The sequence below is a fragment of the Mycetomoellerius zeteki genome, unplaced genomic scaffold (assembly GCF_001594055.1).
Source record: "Mycetomoellerius zeteki isolate Tzet28-1 unplaced genomic scaffold, Tzet1.0 scaffold487, whole genome shotgun sequence".
In the NCBI taxonomy this organism is placed as follows: Eukaryota; Metazoa; Arthropoda; class Insecta; order Hymenoptera; family Formicidae; genus Mycetomoellerius; species Mycetomoellerius zeteki.
The window spans coordinates 38,246-62,028 of NW_017257486.1; the positions used below are offsets into that span (position 1 = coordinate 38,246).

General features: G+C 34.2%; 2 protein-coding genes across 2 annotated transcripts in view; one reads left to right on the forward strand and one right to left on the reverse strand.

The window, feature by feature from the left end:
• Trpgamma (Transient receptor potential cation channel gamma) overlaps positions 1-6,773 on the forward strand; it is a 39,896-nt gene extending 33,123 nt beyond the window's left edge. Inside the window, 7 exon segments of the mRNA XM_018455508.1 lie at positions 457-652; positions 972-1,084; positions 1,086-1,134; positions 2,048-2,273; positions 4,222-4,599; positions 5,528-6,043; positions 6,603-6,773. Of these exon segments, the coding sequence (XP_018311010.1) occupies positions 457-652; positions 972-1,084; positions 1,086-1,134; positions 2,048-2,273; positions 4,222-4,599; positions 5,528-6,043; positions 6,603-6,763 (1,639 nt within the window). The 3' untranslated portion in view covers positions 6,764-6,773.
• Positions 6,774-9,783: 3,010 nt separating this feature from the next.
• Positions 9,784-23,783, reverse strand: part of fat-spondin (extracellular matrix protein f-spondin) — a 14,544-nt gene continuing 544 nt past the window's right edge. The window contains exons 2-12 of the mRNA XM_018455505.1: positions 16,821-17,008; positions 16,504-16,688; positions 15,285-15,476; positions 14,833-15,119; positions 14,077-14,480; positions 13,508-13,679; positions 13,099-13,345; positions 12,601-12,784; positions 11,874-12,037; positions 11,614-11,799; positions 9,784-11,425 (exon numbers count right to left, since the gene is read on the reverse strand). Coding sequence (XP_018311007.1) covers positions 11,345-11,425; positions 11,614-11,799; positions 11,874-12,037; positions 12,601-12,784; positions 13,099-13,345; positions 13,508-13,679; positions 14,077-14,480; positions 14,833-15,119; positions 15,285-15,476; positions 16,504-16,688; positions 16,821-16,998 — 2,280 coding nt within the window. The 5' untranslated portion in view covers positions 16,999-17,008 and the 3' untranslated portion in view covers positions 9,784-11,344. The remainder of the gene's footprint in view (positions 11,426-11,613; positions 11,800-11,873; positions 12,038-12,600; positions 12,785-13,098; positions 13,346-13,507; positions 13,680-14,076; positions 14,481-14,832; positions 15,120-15,284; positions 15,477-16,503; positions 16,689-16,820; positions 17,009-23,783) is intronic.

The following is a 23,783-nucleotide window of genomic DNA, read 5'->3' on the forward strand; positions in this document are numbered from 1 at the left end:
ATATTTGCTTTCTAAACAATAGGTATATAAAACTGAAAAGAATTTATTTAATGCAACAAAATGTCTATTTGAGGCATCTTCGCGGTTGTTAGAGCATAAATTATATATATTTATAAAAAATGATTAAATTTGTGAACAAAATTAGGATGTGTTTACTAAACGAAATTAAAAATAAACTGTAAACCTGCAGACATTTCGACTTTAGATTTGAATCCTCTTTAGTATGATAATTAATGAAATTGAGTATTGACAAACTCAATACAAACAAATTATTCGAAGTCAAAACGTCTACAAGCTTACAGTTTACTTTTAATTTTCGTTTAGTAAATTGTATAGTTACGATATAAATATTTTGTATTTTATAACTATATATAGAATTTCTCTATTATTTTAAGTTAAATTTTTATGTGCTTATTTTTGCTATTTCGGATAATACATAATATGAATTTTGGGTAGTCTGTTTGAGACAATACAAACGCTCTTCTGGGCAGTTTTTGGCCTGGTGGATCTCGACAGTTTCGAACTAGACGGTATCAAGGTATTCACCAGGTTCTGGGGCATGTTAATGTTTGGTACTTACTCAGTTATTAACATCGTCGTCCTCCTGAATCTCCTGATTGCCATGATGAATCATTCCTATCAACTAATCTCGGTAAGTGCAGCACCTTCCGCGAAATTTATTTACAAACGTTATTGTATATATGAGGTTTAATTTAACTAAAAACCCAAGAGAAACGAAGAAAATGAGAAAATAAATCCCTAAACTTTATTCACGTTAAATGTTGCATTAAATGAATTAATAATACTATAAAGGCAACATTTATTCTCTGTGAAAATTAGCAAAAACGAGTGCGAGATTCTTGAAACACTAAAACGACGTCGAAAACACACGGTAAATCGTACCCCGCCGTACTTTTGCATCTATAATTAGCCGAGACTAATTAGCGGGATGATTCGCTGCTCGTAATTAGGAACGCGCCGACGTCGAGTGGAAGTTCGCGAGAAGCAAGCTCTGGATCAGCTATTTCGAGGAAGGCGGTACCGTTCCGCCACCGTTTAACATCATACCAACTCCGAAGAGAAAAAAGTGGACACAGCAGGGCAGCCAAAAAGGAGCACATGCGAACAATCAGGGTAGGAACGACAGTTCTTGGATTTTTGCAAGACTAGAATAGCATCCGCGACGTCGTCGCTTTTGTAAGAAAATTCCCCGGAGAGTCGAGCCACCTTCAATTTTCGAATCTGAATTTTTATCGCTTGCCCAATTCAAAGGGAGCTACAGAATAAGATGTCAATACTAGCGTATCGCGAGGGATTCGTGAATGCTGGAGGATATTGAAATATGTATTCTGTCATGAAAGATGCTTTTTACGAATTTCTCCGAGGTACTCCGGCTTCGTTTTGGATTTTAAAATTAGGTTCTTATGTAGTAAGAATATTTAGAGCGGAAATTCAAGTGTCAAAAGAGAAGTTCGTACATCTTTTTTTTTTAGAATTTGCAAGGGATATTAAATTCAAAGAAAAGTTTTTGTCATTATAAGTCGCAACGATTCTGTTACCATACATACATATTTACAGATCATATAGCATAAGATATAAGTATACAAAGTTTTTCGGACTTACAAAGTTTTTATTTTATACAGATTCCTTGAAGGACTTAGAAACAATTCTCAACAATAACAAGAAATCTTATATCAAACTGTTAAACGATTAAAGATAAAAACTTCTTAAATACAGCAAATATTACATGTTATTTAGATTTATTAACTTAAAGTTAAGTGTAAAGAACTTTTATTTATAATCGTTATACAATTTGATATAATATTTTGTAGATATACTTTCAGATAATTAGTTATTTTTAGATGCATGATAAAACATATATCGTAGCAACGTTCGACATTTTTGCTAAGGGAAAATCTAGTACATCAAAGAATCCGTGATCCGTAATGGCTCGACAAATCTGGGGCGTACTATATAAAGCGTAACGTGCACTTTGTAACGAAAACTTTGGAAGTTGAAGGGTTTCGATTTCTGGTTTTTATCTTAGCGAAAGGTCAAACAAGCTTCCGAGCGGGACTTTAGATATCAGAGTATCATGAGAAATTTGGTGAGACGATATGTCACGGTGGAGCAACGCAAAGCGGAGGGCGAGGGTGTCACGGAGGATGACGTGAACGAGATCAAACAAGATATCAGTGCGTTTCGTTGCGAGCTCATCGAGATACTGAAGAATTCCGGCATGAACACTTCCACTGCAGCGAGCAGCGGTACCGGTAAGTCGAATTGAAAAGTGAGAAGAAAATAAATTGCCTTGCATATATCTTGCATGGGAAAGCATTGATTCAGTTGCACAGTATTTGCTACCATAAGAAACAAGTGTGTATGTACAGCGGATATTGATCGCGGGTGTTTTCAATTTTCTTTGAAAGGAACGGATTCTCATTTTTATTAGTCAGAACAATATTGTCGTAGAGGGTATTGAATATGAAAATGAATATTCGTAAAATATGCGAGCGGAATGGAATTATTAATCCCTCGTCTTTCGAAAGTGTGCAATTAAACATTGGGCGAGTTCAAGACGGCAAAGTGGCTAGTTGGATCTATAAGTAACAACCAATTATGTTTATTTGCTCGGCGAGCAGGCTAGTCGCTTTGTCAACTTGAACGCGCCCATTATTTTGATATTAAACAAAAAGTATATTCGGCGACAAACGGATGTGTTTCCAAGTTAACGATGAGAATTATACGAACGACGGCGTGCAGTTGTTGGTAATCCACAAATTGTTAATCGCATCACGTGGAGCGTCGAAACTTCGAATTTAACTCCGCGATTCTGCTTGGGAATACCAATCATTATTTTATTTGCAGTAACGCTCGTATTATTCAACCAAAAGTAACCTCTTGTAATTTGAAGCTAAAGAAAGCGTCATTATTCATCCGAACTTTCGGGACTAATTACTCTAATTAAGAATTTACCCGATGACCCTGTATCACATTAAATTTCCAATTCGCCTTAATGAGAAAATACATAGAATAATTTTTATTCGTGATCCGCACAAATTTTGCATAAATAAATATTATCGTAGTAATATTCTTGAGGCTTTCACGGGTGTTACCTATGTGACAATCTTGCGTTTCGCGGGTTTTCTCCGTGTTCAGATCCATTCTTGGAATGCCAACGTTTCGTGAACCTTGCAGTTCACTTCATCAGGGCGAGGAGCACGTAGTAATTTAATTTATTAATTTGCTCTTTTTCTATGTGCTGAACCAATAGTTATAATCGTTAATTTCAATCTTGTATATTAAAACTAAATTTTTATTTTCATTTTTTGTTAATTTTTATTTTTGCATACACTACATTGTAAAAGGGAAAAATTTTTGCAGCCGATAAAGAATTTCAGAAGGATTTAGAAAGCACAGCGTAAAAGTTATTTTATTCATTCTTATCTGTTAATCCTAAAAAATAAAGAAAAATTTAACTAATATTTTCGATATTATTTCCATATTTGTTGCAGTTATTTGTCATATGTTGAACAATTAACATAACACACATTACACTAGTTTACAAGATTTTGTGTGCAAGAGCATACGAAGATTGTTTTCTAATTTTTTATGATGAGCCTACATCTGCCATCGAAATATTTCCATCAAATTTTTGAGTTATAAAAAAAACATTTTTTTCCAATTATAATTTTATTGAAATTACAATTCAGAAGTATTGAGCGTTTAATTTTTATATGACTTTGTATTTTATACAACTTTCACGTATTAAAGTCCAGCAGAAATCACTTAGCATATTTTTGTCTTAATATCCCTTATAACATTTCTCAATTATCATCAAATCCTGATAAAAATGTTTGTCTTGCTCATCATTTGTTGCATCCACATTATTCAAAAAGAAATGCTATCTTAAAAATTCGATTTGATAGAATTGTTTTGGCAATAAATTTGAACTCAGCGTCTCAAAGTGCGTTAAAAAAAGTTCCTTGTCTTACACTAAAAATTATTCATTTGTAAACTAGTGTCATATACATACAAGGCGTTTTATATAATTTGTATAATCTAATATATAATTTATTTATAGTTTAGTTAAGCTATAATTAGAATATTATACGTAACTCTAGATTTTCTCTTGTTTTTTCTTAGCCATTTAAGTTTTTTTGAGTTTTTTTTTTAGTAGATTGCTTGAGGCTGCTCGTCGATTTTTCGTTTGTTTCCTAGACGGTAGCCTTAAAGAGCTGTCCGTAGGTGCGGGTGGCAAGAAAAACCGTCAGAAGGAGCGGCGTTTAATGAAGGGTTTCAATATCGGGCCACAACCGGGCGGAAGCAGCACCCTACCGCCCGTAGCTGAATTCATCGCGTCCCTTCAGCAAGCGCAACATGAGAATTCTCATCATGACTTATTTGGCTCGACCCTGAGTGGCATATTTGGACCAGGCACAACCCCGAAGAAGAGCCCACATCATACCAGCACTAATAGCGTGCCCGGGCTGGCTACAGGATCGCGACAAAGCCACAGCATCAGAAGTAGCTCTCGAAAGAAGCGTTGGGGCACTTTAATCGAAGCTGCGAAAGCTGGAAGAGTCTCCAGACTAATCGGTAAGTCGAAGATTTTCTCGCATTAATATTTTGTTTAATATTGATGTTTAATATTATTGTTTAATATTACTGATTCTCCAATTATTTCGATATCCGTTATAGTATTCGTTGAATGAATGCGAAAGTATAAAATGGATATTAGTACGCTCTTTATTTAAAAAGATGAAATATGATTTTAAACTGTATTTTTATAAAGTTTTTGAAAAGTTTTAAAGTTTTAAGTTTTTTAAAAATATTTTGAATATTTAATATATATATATATTAATGTGGTTGAAGTTTGGAGCGTTCCTGGAGCGAAAATTAAATATTAATGAACAAAAAGAAGAAAATAGAATAAACAATTTCATACTATTAAATTAAAATACGTTATCAATGTATTTTCGTCTCCTATTTTTCTAATATTTTGTATATTTGAGGTAGAATTGTAAAGAATCTACGGTTCAATTGATGACGTCGAAATTAGATCGAAAGCGCAAAAAGATTGCGGAATGGTGTTATAGTGAATAAAGATAGAGATGAGCTTTTATGATTTATTCCGAGAAGACTGATAAAGGACGTTTAAGCGATATCGAGAAGTAATCTTCGAATAGCTGAGAAAGGAAAACAAAGTCACAAAGAGTGTTTAATTCGATGTAACATAACGTAACAACAACTAATCAGTAGAAAAACTGTCGCAAATACGTAAAATTTCGATATAATAACCGGTAATAAACGAGAGTCAAACATAATACATAATAATATTTAAATTACATAACGAGCATGAAAATCTTAACACAATAATTTACAGGCATTTAATCTGAACACTCAGTAATTAGATATTCTAATAACATCGTCAGTTATGATTCTCTCTTCCATATTAATCTCTTATTTAAATGGAATAATAATGAAGTCACTTTATAAATAAACAAACGTCATTTTCTCTTCCCAGGTAGATCTCGTTCCGAGGACTCGGTATATTCTCCGGCGTCCGAGGATGGCGGCTCACGATCCGAAGGCTCCTCGGACTCGAAGTCCTCCTTGGAGGGTGCTAGTCACGATGTACAAAGCTCTCAGCATCACTCTCATTCTCATCACGCACATCATCAGGCACAGCATCAAGAGGCGCATCACATGTTTACCCACGGCCTGGGCCCGGCTTTGGCCGCCCTGAGGAAGAAGCGCAAAAAGTTCTCCGCCTCGAGGTCATCTACGCCTGCGATGACTAGCAGCACCAACACGAATCCCGCAGACTCGAGCACGACGTCTTCGGTTGCCACCGTCCTGGCGGCCAGGATCTCCTCGAAGAAACAGCTGCAACGCGCCAGCAGCGTGCCCACTCGAGGTCCGGAATTAATGCCGCATTCGTTAATAACGACGTCTCGACGGCACGAGGTTACGCAGAGCCAGCAACCCAGTCTCGATGTCGTCGAAATCGCCATCAGCGAGCACATTAACGCGCAGCAAGGTGAACTGATATTATTGCATGGGATGTTGTTTCACGAGAGCATACAGGTGTAGGATGAACCAATTATGACGTGCGTTATCGTGCTTATAACTATCATGCATTATCTCTTCGCCACTTGCTTCGAGTAATTATTTGAGCTCATAACTAGAACATATTATAAATTAGAGTAACAAGGTATATGTAGGCACATTAAAAATGGTTATTTAAACTTGGAAATGTCTATACAGTTTTTTATTAATTATAAATTTAATCCTCTAAGGATGGGAATCTTTTAACAAAGAAACTTAAAGATAACCTTGTTTTATAAGGGTTTTTGAAACCAGGAACTTAATATTATTTCGCAATAAAAATTTTCTAAAACCGTGTTTTATATGATAAAGAGATAATTTTTTAGAAATTATATTTACTGTGTTAAATTTGACATTTTGAATCTTTTTATTTTTGATCTCAGAATTTATATAATATTATTAAACGTTTTTTTGTTAAGTGCGATATTTATAAACAAGAAAGAAATTTATATATGTACAATGTGTAGCCATCCTTGTTTCTTTTTTTTTAGGTATTATCGTTCCACTGACACCGTCGACCACCGAAGAGAGCGTAGTGGCAAGTGGCTCGACGTCGATCACGGCAAAGCGAAACGGATCGGCGACACAGCTGCAACGTCTTCCCGGCATCGAGCCGATTTCCGGCCATGACGTGTCCGCCGGCTGGCTCTGAGGAAACGGATATGTCGCCAACGGGCGGCGGCCGACCAGCTGACACAGGAAGCATCAATCGGAACTCAGCTACGAGCTTCGTTTACAACGGCCATGAGGCTAGAACGACGTCGACGACGATCGTGCACGCATGCACGTATGCGGCACGACCGTCTCGACGCCGGCAGACGCACAATGATGCCTTTCTCGCGACGCGACGCGCCATGCCGATTAAACGTAGAGCGACGTCGATCGGAAATCTCGAAAAAATCCTATCTTTCATTAGGATCTCGTCCTCTTCCCTTCACCAATCCTTTTACTACGAATACTTCCTTCAATGAAATAACGGCTCAAAATTTCACTTCAAGATTATTGTATGTCATATTTATTACTTATATTTTGTATATATTTATTTTTATATTCTTAATTTTATACACGTGAAGGAGCGTTTCTATGACTGTTGTAAATTTATATTTTTATCTTTCTCAATTTAAATTTTCTCGAGCAGCAGTTGTATACAAGATCAAATTTTATGTCGTTTGTATTACTACTATTCAATTATTTTTTAAATTAGTTGGGATGATGGAATATCATATATGATTGATCGCAGTACCTTCTCGCGGCAGTCTTTGAGCAACGATCGACGGTAGATTGTACTGAGAATTACTACTATTATTACTACTGCCAGAACGGAAATGGCACGTGTGAGTCGGTGGCAAATAAGCCTAGTCAACAGATCACTAGTCAGTCAGATCTCGTAACAGAAGGATGAAAAAAACATGGTTATATTATCTTATAAATTAACTGTCGAGGGACGCGACGAATTGTGCGTTACTTGAAACAGATGTTGAATCTATTGCATCTTCAGAGAGCTGGTCTACTGAAAAGCGAATCTCGTAATCTCTTAGCTCTTTTCAAGCGATCGTTTCTTCAATACTTTTAATTTTTTCCATATACTTATCCCACTCTAGTCACGTGAACTAATCGATAATCAGTCATTGCCAATAAACGATTTCTATTATTTTTTATTCTATAATAGTTTAGAACGGCCACAAACGCGCGGTATATTGAAAGAATCAATTATACAATAACTTTTCTCCGTAAGATATGCACAATAGATTGCGTGAAAGAGAGGCGGCTGGATCTTTAAAGTCTCAAATTTCCGCAAAATTTTCGAGAATTAATCGCTCGTTAATTACAAGCACGTAATTGTTGACGAGTCGTCTTTTAACGATCCAACGCGTAACTCTTCGTCTATATTTAGACTATCGAATGGCTAAATCTTTTGTTACACCAGGTTAAATCGGCGAGCAACCGAATCGATTCTCGCGAGGCACAGAAGAGCAGGTACAAGTGGCACGACCAAAGAACCCGCCGGTAGTACATAGTCGAGTAGTGGCCTAAAGGAACGAGAGTCCTAGATATTACGTACTATTTCCTAGATATTACGTGTATGTACGTTAATAACAATTATTACTATCATTAATGTCAAACGAACCGCGCGATCAGCACCACAGGTAAGTTCCTGAGGAGCAAGTCGCCCTGAGGGCACTGTCCAATTGCTCGCTCGCTTCGTCCCCCTATTCTTCATCGATTTTCTCGTGATCTCGATAACAGCATAAGAGATATATAGTCATTATTGAGAGAAGCACTATATATTTACCAGGCGGGTCAAACCGCCGAAGTAATATTTCTTTAAATGAAACAGGGTCAACAGGATCTGAACGAGTTAATTAAGCGAAATAATTAAGCGATTTAAGCAAAGGTAAATTTTAAATGAGAGTTATGTGATGAATTTAAGAAGTTGCATGCTGCATTACATCAGCATTTTTCGTTGAATTCGCGGCACATTAAATAACGATCCAAACTCATTGAGGTACAATATTAAATGCAGATTTCGATGCTCAGCTTAGATATGTTACCAGATACCTCCAAAACAGTACATAAAAATAAAAAATAAAATTCCAAAGTTTTTGTTTTATTGTATTATGAAAGTGACTTTATAGCAATGAATTATATCATTTTGGTTAAAATGTAAGGTTAAAGTAAACACAATATAATTTAAGTAATTTTTTACAATACTTTTTACTTTGCACCTCACTCGCTTTTTCACTTATTTTTAAATTTATATACTTTTTTCATCTTTTCGCGGCATACTTGAAGATCCTTTATGATACACTAGTATATTGCGGCACACTAATTGAAAAATCCTATATTATACTATAAAAGAAAATTTTATTGTTTAATTGCATAGAGAGCTAGTATATAATAGAAATGTATGAATGTAGTATTTGTCAGAGAATGGAAATAACTCGTTACTTATAACGAAGTTACAGTTACAAGTTACTTTTTTGGTAACTTTACTGGTAACTGCGTTACTTTTTTTCTTTGGTAACTGTAATGGTAAGAAAGTTATATTTTTTTGGTAACGGTAACGAATTTTACAGTTATTTTTATCGTTACTTTGCACACGATTGGACACGGTAGTACGGTATGATTGGACACAAGCACTCATAGCACTTGAGACTAGAAAGCTCTTAGGCCCGTTCGCTGTGATTGATGATCATCGATTTTTAAAAAGTAATGGAAAAGTGACGAAAAGTTATTTTCTCAAGTAACGGTAACTGTAACGAGTTACTTTTATAAATCGGTAACTAGTAACGGTAACTTGTTACTTTTAAAAAGTAACTTTCCATTCCCTGGCATTTATGAGGTCGAATCGAATCAAATTTAATCTTTGATAACATGTTCGGAAACGAATCGATTTCAAATCAAATTTCTCGGATTTACATTAAAAGCTAATTTAAAAGTAATAAAGTATTTTCAGGTTTTTCAAATAAACGAGAAAATAAATCACGTTTAATTTAAGAGAGCTGTGCATAAATGAAACAAATAAAATAAGCGATTAATTCGAAATCAAACCACCGACGATTCGAAATTTCGAATTTATTCGATTTTGAATCTCTCAGATTCGAAAACGAATCAAATCGAATTCAGTAAAATTTGATTTTAAAATTTGATAGTATTCGATTCTATTTCGAACTATTTGCACACCTCTAATGTATAATCTCAGAAACATAATATGACGGTTTGGCGTTCTTGGTAGATGTACAGTGATTTAGTCATTATACCACCTACGTGTATTATTTATATGAGATTATTAATGTAACTGTGTGAAGTTAGATTTCCCAATTGGTGATAAGTAGCGAGTGTTTGTTCTGAAAGAAAAGGAAAACAAGCGAATAAAACGCAAGTGGAACCAACTGATTTCAATAAGCGCGAGATAAAGCGCGAAATTATTACAATAAAACGGAATTATTTGAATAAAACGACAGTCCTGCGAATCCAATCGAATTTTCTTACGATTACAGATGCATGAAGTAGTTCCATTTGTTCGTGTTTCTACGTCACATGCGACTTCATGCGCGAAAACATACGAGAAATAATAGAAAACCGCTACGGCGTCAAAAGACTTCTTGGAGTTGCATGCGACTTTGGACATCTTCCAAAGACAGCTGATCGCAATTCAGAATCCGTAGTGAATTATGGACGCATGAATTTCTACGTAAGAAATTTATACGTCGGAACATAAGAATAACAGGCGCGACACTTGTGGCATTAATCGTTCGAGCAATTCGTATGTTGCTCGAGGCGACGTATCATTTCAAAAACGTACAGCTAAAACGCGAAAATAACGAGAGGTGGGAATAAATTGGCTATCCAGCTTCGAATTTAATTTCCGCGTTTTCTATTTGTGTCAAAACGTTAGCAAATTGTCCAAAAAGGCTCTTTGTTTTTTTCCGCCGTGCAACACCACAAATTTAATATAATGGTTAACCGCCTCGTTTGATGGATGCGATTAATTTGCAAACGACGGGATTCAGATACATTAAATTTGAACGGATATGTTATTAGAGACAAACGTTCCATCCGATATAAAGCGATTATATCGACTCCGCGTTTTGTAGTATCGATTGAAATTCGATGGGAGTTAGCAGGCGATATAAACCAAATAACAATTAATAAAATATCATTCTGATAATCCGTTTATTTCGTATCCAGCACTTTGTAAAAAGAATACAGCATGGAATATTTGTAATGCGATTACTTTAAAAGGCGACAAATATTGGCAATAGAGGACTGGCAGTAAAACACATTGATAGTCTATGAAGGCATCGATTAATATTAATTTGAATGTTCAACGTGGATCTCTTCGTAAAGTGGAATGTGTAAAGTCATTAAAATATTTCATTCGCAATACACACGATAATCCAAAATGGTTTTTGATACTTAAACATTTTTAATCAAATTAATTTTCGTTACCGTAAAGCTTTTTGGCATACAGAAAAAGCATCGGGAGCGGAGAAATATAAAAAATAATCAAATTGCGCACGGGACACAATAATCCACGTTATGCATTCGTGTATATGGCTTAGGTCTCGTACGTTCTAACAATAAGATTAAAAATTTACAGAGATTTACCTCTTTGCAGATGTAATTAAACTATCTTTTTTTGACAGATTCTGTGCCTGAGTATATTCCTTAATTTACTACGTATATCCTAATTTAAATGTCATCGAGTAAAGAGCGTCTTGTTGATTTGTCATTCGCACGGAGCCAGCTCGCAACGATAACGACGATGCAGCTTCTTCGGACAGGGACGCCCACCATTTGCAGCTTCTTGCTAATTGCGTAGACCGATATGATATTATTAGGAAAGGTCTCGTAACAGTGTTATGTATGTATAAAAGCTTCGTCGTACTTCGTTAATAATACTGGCACAACAGTTTATGTTATTCCAGCGAGCCACGTATACCGCAAATTCCGCAAATACTAATAACGCACGTAACAGCCCGCGGCCAATTAGCTTACCTCGATCGTTCGGTAACTTGTGACGCGACCAACGCCGCAAGTGACACTACACGGCGACCAATTTGACCAACGAGTCACCACACAATCCACGGGAGGAGGTGGCGGAGGAGGAGTCAACGAGTCGGTAGGTGTTTGATCTCGGTTTATGGTCTCGTTAAAGGCCTGGCCAGTAAGAGCAACTCGCACCTGAGAACGAGAATTGAGATGACACTTCCATCCCGTTCGCGCGTGTTGACTTTTGATGAAACGTTGTCACTTACAATATCACAAGTATTGCTACACTCGTCCGCCGTTAGGAAATTATTCCGGTTGCCACGGCATCCGCCGTATGCAAAAGGTACACACATTAATTTCCGCGGGTTGAAAGCCCACCTCTGGAAGTAACCCCTGCACGGGCCAGGATCTGCATCCTCCATACACACGACTGTAAAAAGAGATGTAACACTTTTCTGAATTTACTGCAAAAATTGATGCATGTTGCAAAGATTAACTCTCCGGAGCTGGGGAGCTTGTTGGATCCACTCAATTATATCTCTCCGGAGATAACGGTGAGTTCATTGGACCCTCCTGATTATTTTAATAACATACTGATGATGAATAAAAGTAATCAGTTTTTTTTGTGAAATAATATTAGATAAAAAATACATTATTATATTTAAATTTATTGTTAATTCTTAATTCTTGTATCTACTATTATGGTATTGCCGTTTTACGCAAAAATGTCAAATAATTCAATTTTCTTTATGTTACATTTATAAATTTGTATTATTCTTATTAAAATAAATTTAGTCATTCTTTTTTACACGAATTATATCAGGTTCCTTGAAATTAATTAATGTCTTTCAATCAATACAAATTAAATGGTTCTTACGAACCCTACGTCAGTAACTGTGTCACAGATTTTAGCGTCAGTTCCGGAGAGTTAATCTTAACTGTCGAAGGAAAAAGCCTTGTTTTTTAAACATTCAAGTTTCTGATGTTTTTTACCTTTTGCCGTTGCCATGTCAAATGTACAGTCCGATTGAACGAGACACGGCCTTTGCTGGAGTAATTCCACGCGCGAGGAGCATTCCGCTTGCAGCGATGGGTCGACTATCAGCAGTCTGGTTCTCAGTTTCACTCCTTTGCCACAAGAAGCACTACATGGCGACCAATCGGACCAATCCGTCACCTTAAATCGTTATCGAACTGTGTAAATTATTATAATTAATTACATATTACATATTATATTAATATTATACGATGAATCTTTATTTTGTCTCAAGGGAAAGATATAGCAACTATAAAGGTGACAACTATTCAAATCTTATACGAAGAATTCGTATAGTTAAACAAAATAATTACGTTTGTAATAACTATAAAATACATGGTTTATTCAACATATGCATTAATTCTACATATAAAAATTGTATAGTTGACACCTTTATAATTGCCATTATTATATTTTTCTCTAAGTGCGGCAAAATAGATTTTGAAAATTCGTACCTTGCACACAGGATCGAGCAACTCTTCCGTTCCCGCCTGGCACGGTGGTTCCATGCATTTCTCCTTCTCGACGAGCGACACAAGCGGGCACCGTTTGCGTCCGCGACGGTCGCGGAACCTCCTTGTTCGCATTTTCAAACCGATCCCGCACGTGTTCGAACACTCGGACCATTCGCTCCATTCGGTGATTTCGCAAAGTGGATCGCTCTGCGACGAAATTATATCATCTTCACTCTCCTCCTCTCCCCTGAAATAATATATCAATCTCACGTATGCGTAAAGAATCAAATTTATTTAGCGGCTGATCCATGAAATACATATTATATTCGCGTCAATTTCATCCTTATTGGGCTTCGACAGTTTTTCAATCTTCATTAAAACGCGACAAAGGAACCGTGAACGTACTCACGAGCATTCAGGAATAGACGCGACACACATCTCCTTCGAAACCAACTGTCTGTTACAGTTGAACATAGTAGCTTTCTCCGGTATTCTATACGATCTCGTGCGCATCCTTAAGCCTTTACCGCAGGTCACTGAACACGACGACCACGGCGAATAATCCGTCGTCTGGCATTCCGCTTAAAATTCAAAGTAAAATGAAATTAAATTACCAAGATGAAGTTCACTTTAATGAACTCAAACTTTAATGAAGAGTAAACTCAAAATCTCTATTGACTTGACAATGTCATTAAAATATCGTGGATGATAAAGCACTAACAAGAATTATTTCTAAGTTCCTCTGAGACTGCACTCAGAGAAAAAGACAGACGACAATTATATAAATTTTGTATGTAGAATTAATATAAAGATTAATATAGAAACTTTTATAGTTATTACAACTATAAAATAGTTTATTCAACTATGTGTACATCCCATATATAAAACTTATCACCTTTATAGTTGTCATCACTATGTTTTTCTCTGAGTGCTTTTCAAAAAAGATCGACTGTTAAAAATATGACATAACATGCGTACGTCTCGACGTATCCTCAGTATTTTCGGCCACTTCCAAATCAGTTACTTGCTGCTGCAGAAGTTCCTCGCTGCATCCGCGTGGAATAATTTTCTCCCGATTTAAATACAGTCTGGCCAGTGGTTGCATGGGCCTACCAGACGGATCATAAAACGGTGATCGCGGGTCCTCTGGATAAAGTGTCGTTATCGGTTTCATTTTTTCGCGCGGTTTCGTCTCGGAGTTTGGCGACATATAACTAATGCCGTTGTCGGTGCCGGCGTCCCAAGGATAAAGATCTATTATCATACTTTTCGTCCAGGTGCAGTCCTTCTGACAAAGATTCAATTTGTTCACTCCTACCACCCAGTCGGGAGAAGGACCCAGCATCGAAGCCACCGAGAGAAAAGGGTGTCCTCGATCTACCCTGAGAAGTGAAAATAAAATCGATAGTTTAAAAAATTAAAGATTATTCGAGATTATAAGATATTAAGATTGAACTTGACGTATTTAAATTGTTGAAAAATTTGTTATTATTTTTAAGGAAAATATTAAAAATCAATGTCTTAATTCAATATAGACATTTAAAAAGTGTATAATCGCGACGGGTGTTCAATTGTTTCGTTTTTACTATCCAAACTTTTTTGACAATACTCTTTTGAAGTAATTTATTTAAAATATAAAATTTACTAATTATATATATTTCATTATACAGTTATCGAAACCAAATGATTTTAATATATTGCTAAATGCATATTTCATAAGCGAACTATGTTTACCTAAAGCTCGTCGTTGTATTTGTATTAACATTAGGATACCATAGACCGGCAGCTTTAATAAGCGTCCTAAGGTGCCTGGCTTTCTCTCTCAATTCCGCTTCCACGCCCGTCGCGGATCCCCACTCAGCTAATTGTCGAAAACCATCCGTCGCGACATGATCTCTACCCCAGAAGGAAAATTTTGGCTCGTGTGATGCACCGATGACGTCACTAAAATGAGTCAACCAGGCAGAAAATGGGAAGTCTTTCGGGTGCGTTCTATTCGACCAAATGCCCTCCATAGTTAGCTGAAAAAATAAGATTGATTGCATCTTATGCATTTGCCATCGTAACGTCGGCATATAAATTAAAATAAAAACAAAAATTATACTACTTATAAAATTTGAAAAGATATAAAATTTTTATGTTAATTTTTACATTTCTGTCAAATTTGTCGAAATTTTATATCTTACCGAGTACTTTGCTTCGTCGCACGCGCAACATCTGGTTTCGTTTAAACTGTCGACTCCCGTGTTTGTCAATTCACAAACAGTCTTAATGAGAGCACCATCTTCCGCGTACCATCGTACGTTGTTCTCCAAAATCATCGCGGTGAAAATGATGCATCCGGAGCCAGCTTGCGGTGCCCGCCACATTACTTGGATCTGTCAAGAAAATAAATTATTAACACTTTTTAGGCTTTCACGGATAAATTATTAAATAAATAGAAAAGTAAAAAAGAAATTAATACATTTTTACTAATATTTTTTATTAATATATAAGATATTCCCAGATATTTTACGTACAGACTTCAACAGTATATTCTATAAGCTGAAATAATTAAGAAAAAAAATATACCATATATGTATAGATCCTAAAATGCTTTAAGTTATGAAAGTTACAAAAATATGCTGCAGAATAATATGCGTTACAGAAATCTGCAAGAGATTATTTCATTTAAATGTTTATACATGCTCGCCCATACACTACAATTGAACTGACGTAGAAAAACTTTTTCGAACAGTATATGGATTTTCATATGACTACACATTGATTGAAACAAAAATGGAAAATGTCGCTTCTAGTAAATGTATCTTCGTCAATCCATTACATTGATACCAAGCTTGTATTGACATGGGTAAAACTTAGACTCGTAAAAAATTGTTTCTTGTAGATTTCATATATATTACTACAACTTTTTAATAAATAGTTTTAATACATATATGTTTATATAACATTTTTTCTTATTTCAGCTCAAATATACTATAAAGGTTTATACGGAAAATCTGAGAATATTTTACATATTAGTAAAAAAATATATTTATAAGAAAGATATATTAATAAAGTATATTAATAAAAGTATATTAATTTCTTTTTTATTTTTCTACAATTTTTTAAAAGAGTCACACATATTTGCTTTCCAAATAGCACAGAATATTTATGATAAATATTTTAATATTCATTTTTTGAAATGTTATATAGATATTTCATATATATTTTATATAATTTTCATAACATTTATTATAACATTTACAATAAATATTTCATAATATTTATAATAAATATTTATGATCTGTGCAATCTAAGACCACAAAAATATTTACAAAATATTTAAAATATATCTTATAAATGTTTATAAATATTTTGTAAATATTTTATAAATATTGTGTGCTGTCTGGGTTGTATTCGCACTTCAGACTTCGGGTAATCGGTCGCCTCGGAGATCGTGTTAATGCAATCCTCGTTAAAGGTAGTCAAGGAATCCGGAAACAGTTGGAAGTAACCGACATGAGCCAAAGGATTATTCGGCGCATGCTGCGAAGTCACCGTGAGCGTGAAGCGCGTGAATTGTTGCAGTCTTTCGTGTGTTTGTGATCCTAAAATATCAATTATAAAAACAATTATAAAAACAATTCACAAATTTTTTTATTTTTTGCGTTTATCGAAATCTTTCTTCCGTCTCCTATATCTTACTAATTTTTTTAGATAATCTTTTAAATATACACAACCTTGCAAACTAATTGTATGAATTGCATTTGGAATGTATCCATTCTGTCCGCTGATAAGAATCCTGTAACCACCATCGCCTGCTGTCCTGCTCGCGGAAGTTTGTTCCACCGTTGGCCTCATGGGACATCCGGCGTGAGTAACGGCGAGAAGACACGCCGTCAACATTAGAAATAACATTTTGAAATGTCTGGAACATTTTATACATTGCGAAAGTTATTCCCAACTTAAAGCTATTTAAAGTTACACATAAAACATAAGGTAGTTAGATATAATCATATAACCAATATGCACTACAGTTATAGAGATATAAGTCAATAACGTAAATAGTAGCAAATCTAAAATATTGATTTATTTTCTGCTTAAATATTTTGTGTACCATAACCTTTAGACTCTTCATGCATTTAAAATTTGTTAAAGCTATCTATAATTACTCAACAGTGTTCATTTTTATAAAATATATGTGATTACCACTTTCTTATCATGCAATTTTATCATATGTTCTGCAAAAATTCTTTAATACAGTATACAATCATTGTTATTAAAATTAAAGTAACAGAACGTAATTGTTACATAAAATCAGTGTAAAATTTAACAGTTACACAGAGAGAACAGTTTTACTGACTTATCTAAAAATTTAGCTAGATACAGATGTGAAAAAATAAATTTGTTGAACCATCAAAATAATTACATAGGAAACTTAAGCATGATGAGAGTACTACTGCAAAAAGTTTTAACATTCTAGCAACCATTCTTCAATCAGTTTAAGCATAATACATAATTATTTTGATGGTCCAACAAAATTATTTTCATATCTGTATCTACCTAAATTTTTAAATACTTCAACAAAATCATTCTTTCCGAGTATGTAAATCCATACTTCAACATTAGTATGAAATTTGTAACACAAGAATGACATTCTGCCGACTTTGTCCTTGAATTCACGCCTCGTTTACTCTGCTAAGAAAATTGCTGCAATTGACAGCGTCGCGAAACCGTGTGAATCTCAGCTGATCTTAATCGCTATTGTCAGAATCCATCTGTAAAGCAACGAATGAACACAGTCGTATGATCCGAATTCCTCCGATATCTTTCGACCGTTATTGTTAGACTCGATTTGAAACGATAAATCGCCACAGAAACATCTTGTGCTACATAGGGTCACAAAACGGCGATGCATAATCGCGAGTCGAGCACGATTTCGCAAACGCGAATGGAGAACGGAGATTGTAATTGCGGGCAAACTGCAATTGGGAAATCGTTAGATTATGAATAGACGATGGAAGAAGATCTGAAAATATTTTATTCTTTCTGAATAAAAAATATAATCAGGATATTTTTTCTGCAGTTGATAAAACTGTGACATTTTCAATTGATAAATTAAAATTGTTTTTTTCCTTTTTTTATTATTTATATAAAATTGTGCTGATAGAACACGCGCGATTAAATCTGTTTGATTCTTGAAACAATTATGAAATCGATCGTGCGAGTTCATATAATCGCGTGGCATAATATAATAGTAATTACGTTACATAATTTGCGATTAACAATGTTCGATTCTCGCAGCGACAATGGAGAAGCGATTTTTTTCATTTCGTAGAAAAGGGATCGTAAGAATGTTAATATATAATATATAATGTTAATATATAATTACTGTCTCCAGCAGGACTCTCCCATAAATAAATTTTGCGAAACGGAAAAGAGGTTGATCATAATTACGTTTCAATACATTTGTAATTGAGCGAATTTTTCTTGTTTTTTTTCCTTCTTTATCAAACTATCATTTATTTTTCTGTATGTAGATCCATAATATTTTATGATCGCGAGAAATTTATAATAAATTGAGATTATACGATCCGTGACCCAAGTGATCCGTGATTAAGACACTTGGTCAAGACTTACACTCTGATTACTATAATCAATAGACATCACTATACCAGACAAGCAAAAAATAATCAAGACGGTGTAATGAAATATGATTGCCTTAAGATATGCATTTATCCATAGTTATAAGATGCTAATAAAATAAATTAAAACGGTAAAAGTCTGAACATGAATAATGAATAATGTTGAAGTAAAAGATACATATATCTAATGTATAAAAAATATATATAATATTTAGAAAAAATAATTTATCCGAATATAAATGAAAGAAGATTAAACAAGTTATAATGATTATTTGCAAAATGAAACATTTATTTTTTCTTTTTTTAACAAGAGCTTTGAATGCATACGTGTTAAACATAAAAAGAAGGATACGTGCAAGTCTCTCGGATAATCTTCGCGACGTTATTGCAACCACATACGGAGTCGGAGCGCGTACCGCATATGTGCGCATGCATATTCCGCGCTCAGTGCATCCGATTATGGTTGAATAGTTGGAAGAACTAGGTCGGGACTCGTGCCAATCCGCTTCGACCGGCTTTCGAAATCGGCGCTCGTGAAATGCGTGCATGTAGGTAGCTGTAAGTTTCTAGAACGCCGACTCGACGAGGCGGACGATGCAAGACGACGAGAAAGACCGGACAGTGCACGACCCCGTGGGGCCGGAAATTGCAGAGCACAGCGCCCGAGAGATTCATCTTCTGTACTGTCGGTACGTAGTGCGATCCGTTCCGTCTATCACGCGCTCCGGATACGGAAGCGTCCCGTCATGAAATTCGATGTACAAGAAATTCGATGTGTGAGAAATTTGAGAATTTTATGCTCCTTGAAATCTCGAAGAGTATCGTCGTATCGTGTGTATCATAAAATGTACCGTTGCGGGAGGACGCAGTGAGATACTTAAACAACCACGAGTTTTTACATTAAGAAAATGATGAAAGTGAAATACTTCTCGTGTGTATATCAGCGTTCCACTTAATTCCCGCAATAAATTTAATCGTCATTAAATATAATTATAATCTCCGGCAAACGATAAAAAATAACCAAGTTTACTTAATCATCTGTACAGTTCCTGCAAAGTAAATTAAAATTGAAAATGTTAATGCTTGTGTTTTAAATAAATTATATACGTATACATAAAAGTTGTGTAAATAACATTATATTTTTATTTAACAACATATTTTGTAGTTCATTTATTTTTTGTTATTAAAAATGAAATTATTTAAAAAATCAATGAAAAATATCAATTTTTTTTTGTACAAATACTTAAGTAGATTCAAAGCGATTTATGCAAAATTTCAATACAATACAGGGGATAGTTGTTCTGTAAATAAACAAAGAAATGAATTTTATTTATTTACAGAAAAATTAATCTTTCAATGAAACTTCAATAAAACTTTTACATAAATTATCTTGAGCATTTAAAATATTTATATAAAAAAATCGAGGTTTTGTTATTACTTTTTAATTATATTTCCATTAAAGTACACTTTCGTTTTTCATTGAAATAATTTTTAGGTTCTAATCGTTGCTAAGAGAGAGGAGCTTTTATATTATTTTTAAATGTGCTCTTTAAATAAAATGTCATTTTTCATAATTTTTTCATTGTTTCGAAAATATTTGTAATACCTATATCTTTTAAACATTGCTTCAACTAAGCACTTTCATGAGAATTTTATTTATATCGTTGTATTCCTTACCACGTGGTCTGACTCTTGCTTTTTTAGTAGGATTTGTAATAGATTTCACGATCGATATTCACTTTCACGATTTCATCTAGCTTGTGTATCCATTAATCGTAAATTTCACATTGAAATTATATAGAGCTCGGATGGCGGTAGAATTATGATGGCTGCGATGAGCTACTGCTTCGCATGTATACACGCATGAAAACTGATGCATATATGATGCACGGTCAAACTTGTACCCTCTATTATATCCCTACCCCCGAATGCTCGCGTGGGTGAGTTTACACTGAGTGTCACAGCACGCCCGTAATTAGTGAAATAATTAATAGTTTGGGCACTCAACACGTCGACCCATGATACACCTGAATCTATATTCCATATTTAGCAAATTTATTAGAAATATGTAATTAATTTTCTCTGTGATTAATTAATTTTCATCTGTACGTTTTTCATATTAAAGTATTTCATTATTATCGTTGTATTTTATCTCTAATACGATAAGATTTTTTTTAGTTATTGCACATTTATATGTATAACAATCCACGATGCATCTTTACACTCGCTCATATTTCATTTTTCCCAGTAGACATGTAATAAATTTAAATCATCTTTTCTTTTTCTGTCATGTATATTTAAATTTTGTAATACGTCACCTTTAACAAATTGCGCCTATGATTAATTACATGCGTTAAAGCCTGCAATTAATTGAACTGTATTTTTACTTCCTGCAATATTGCCAACGCAAGGACATTCTTTTCCATTCTATCAATCAACAACACATCTTCAATATTCAGTTTTACATTATTTCTCTTAGAAATAATATAAAACTTAAGAAATCATCTATAAAAAAAATATAGTGATGGCAACTATAAAGATGACAGCTGTGCAAATTTTATACGTAGAATTAATATATGTAGTTTAATAAGCTATTTTATATGATAGTTGTCACAACTAAAATAGTTGCAATAAATAAAATAATTTATTTAACTATGTACATTAATTCTACATATTAAACTTGTACAGTTGTCACTTTATAGTTCATCACCCTTACAGGAATAATCTAACATTGGCCAATTTATTATTGGAAGACAGTAATTAATTACTTATTTGGAGTATTAAAAGTACTGAACAACAGTGCTTATACTTAAAATAAATAATTAATTACTGTCTTTCAGTATTAGATTTTTGTAAGGGCACTCTGTCTTTTTCTTTGAGTGTACTATAAATACGATCTTTAATTAACTTGTATTTATTTTCCATAATATTTTTAGCATAATGATATTTTATAATACTTATCAAATTGTGTTTATCTTAAACGTGATTAATCGTCTATTTATTAATACGTTTATTTTTAGAACAATTCTACAATGAAATAATTCTTCATTACTAACAGATTACTCATTACAAATACATCTAATTAGTTATTCTGCTGCTACTAGTGTTGCCATGATAATAATTGACATGGCTTAAATTCATGAGTCATGTGTCTTCCGTAAAGCACAATTCGTTATTAGAGATCTGCGATGTTTGTATTCCCCGTACGACTTGGTCATCTTTCAACTTTAACGAGCCATAATACAAATGAACGTAGTTATTCAAGTCCCCAGCCTGTGATGCATTACATAGTGCAGTTTCAAATCATTATCACGCATGATTACGCGATATCGCGTCAAGTTCATCACGTTCAATTAATCTATTATGTTTGACTACGTTGCCTCTGAGATAATCACTGATTTGCCGTGATGGTCGGCTTAACTAGCCGAATCAACGATTTATTAAAATTTCAAATTGCGGAGCTTTCGGGCATTTGTGTTTGAACAGGCCGTCTCGAAAATTGCGTTTGCCATTTAGCCATAAAAGCGGCGCGCCGACATTGCTTTTATTAATTCATGCTATTTTGCGGTGGACGCTGATCGATATCGCCCTACAGCCGTTTTGTTAAGCGTCCCACAGCTACCTTTTATTCCTTAAACACTAAGCTCCATTGAGAGCGTCCATTAATTAAATTCATTGTAACAGCAACATATATACTTTACCGTGCTACTTCCGATCCGCTTAGCTTGTACAAAGCGTACTTTGTTCACTGCACGATTAATACGCCCGCGTAATACATGAAAGATGACTTTTGGAAGACGCATTCGTATCATTAGCAAAAGAAAACCGGAAACGATTGACGAGCGGATCCTCGTCAGACATAATTCGCGGAATGACGAATGTTGCGGAGAATAGCTTCTTTTATGAAGTTGGTCCTTTCACGCGCTTGCAAATCTCTATACGGCTTCAGGGTGTCTTACCCACGATCAAATCTAATTGCTTGTCACGATGGCATAACGTGATTGGCGATCGTAACTCTTAAATTAAGTTAATAATTAAAAAAAGATTTGAATTTGAACTTTCGGAATTATTTGATATCTTTATCAATTTTTAATAATTAGATTTAAATTAATGAACTATTCAATTAAATATCAATAAAAAATTAGAAGAAATAATTATATTTAGTGTCATAAAAAAATAAGTACTGAAATTTTTTCATTTGTAGCCGGTAGAAATATTAAAAGTTTCAATTGAACAAAACTTATCAATGTTCCACATGCAATATTTTACATTTCATGTTTCTAAATGGTAACGGATGTTACGCATGCAAAATGCATCCAATTATTTGAAATTTGAATTTCATAATGTTAACTGTATTAAAATCGAGAATAAATTTTCATAATGTCAACATCATTAAGCATGACACGAGATTAATTGTATTGATCAGTCCAAGGTAAACAAGATTCTCATTTAAATTCACAGTTTTCACACACACACACACACACACACACGCGCGCGCGCGCGCGTACATATATATGTATAAACACTGAGAAAAATTTCTTGAAATAAATGAATCAGAAAATTCTGATTATATTAATCAGAAAAACATTGGTTATCTGAGTATCGATCATGTAACTTTTTCCCTAGGGCGGGAACGTGAAAAGTGAAAATTTTTTATATGTATGTAAGTATATGTACATACATACATAAATGCATAAAAATTTTCACTTTTCACGTTTTCACTCTAGAGAAAAAGTTACATGATTGATATCCTGAACTAGAATTATAACAGATTCAACCAAAAAATTCTGATTTGTCCATTTTCAACATAGTTTAATAAAAGTTTTAATGTTAAAATTATATTCAATTTAAGTTATTTTTAATCATTTCTATAGGTCACTATTACTCCTATTCAATATGTTATTAATTTAATTAAAACAATTTAACTCAAGAAAATGTATTGAATCAAATTCGGTTTATTAGATTGCTTTTTTGAAAACTAATAGTGAATCAGAACTCTAATTAACACCATACTCTTTTTTCAGTATATATCATATAAAAATTGTGAATTCACACACA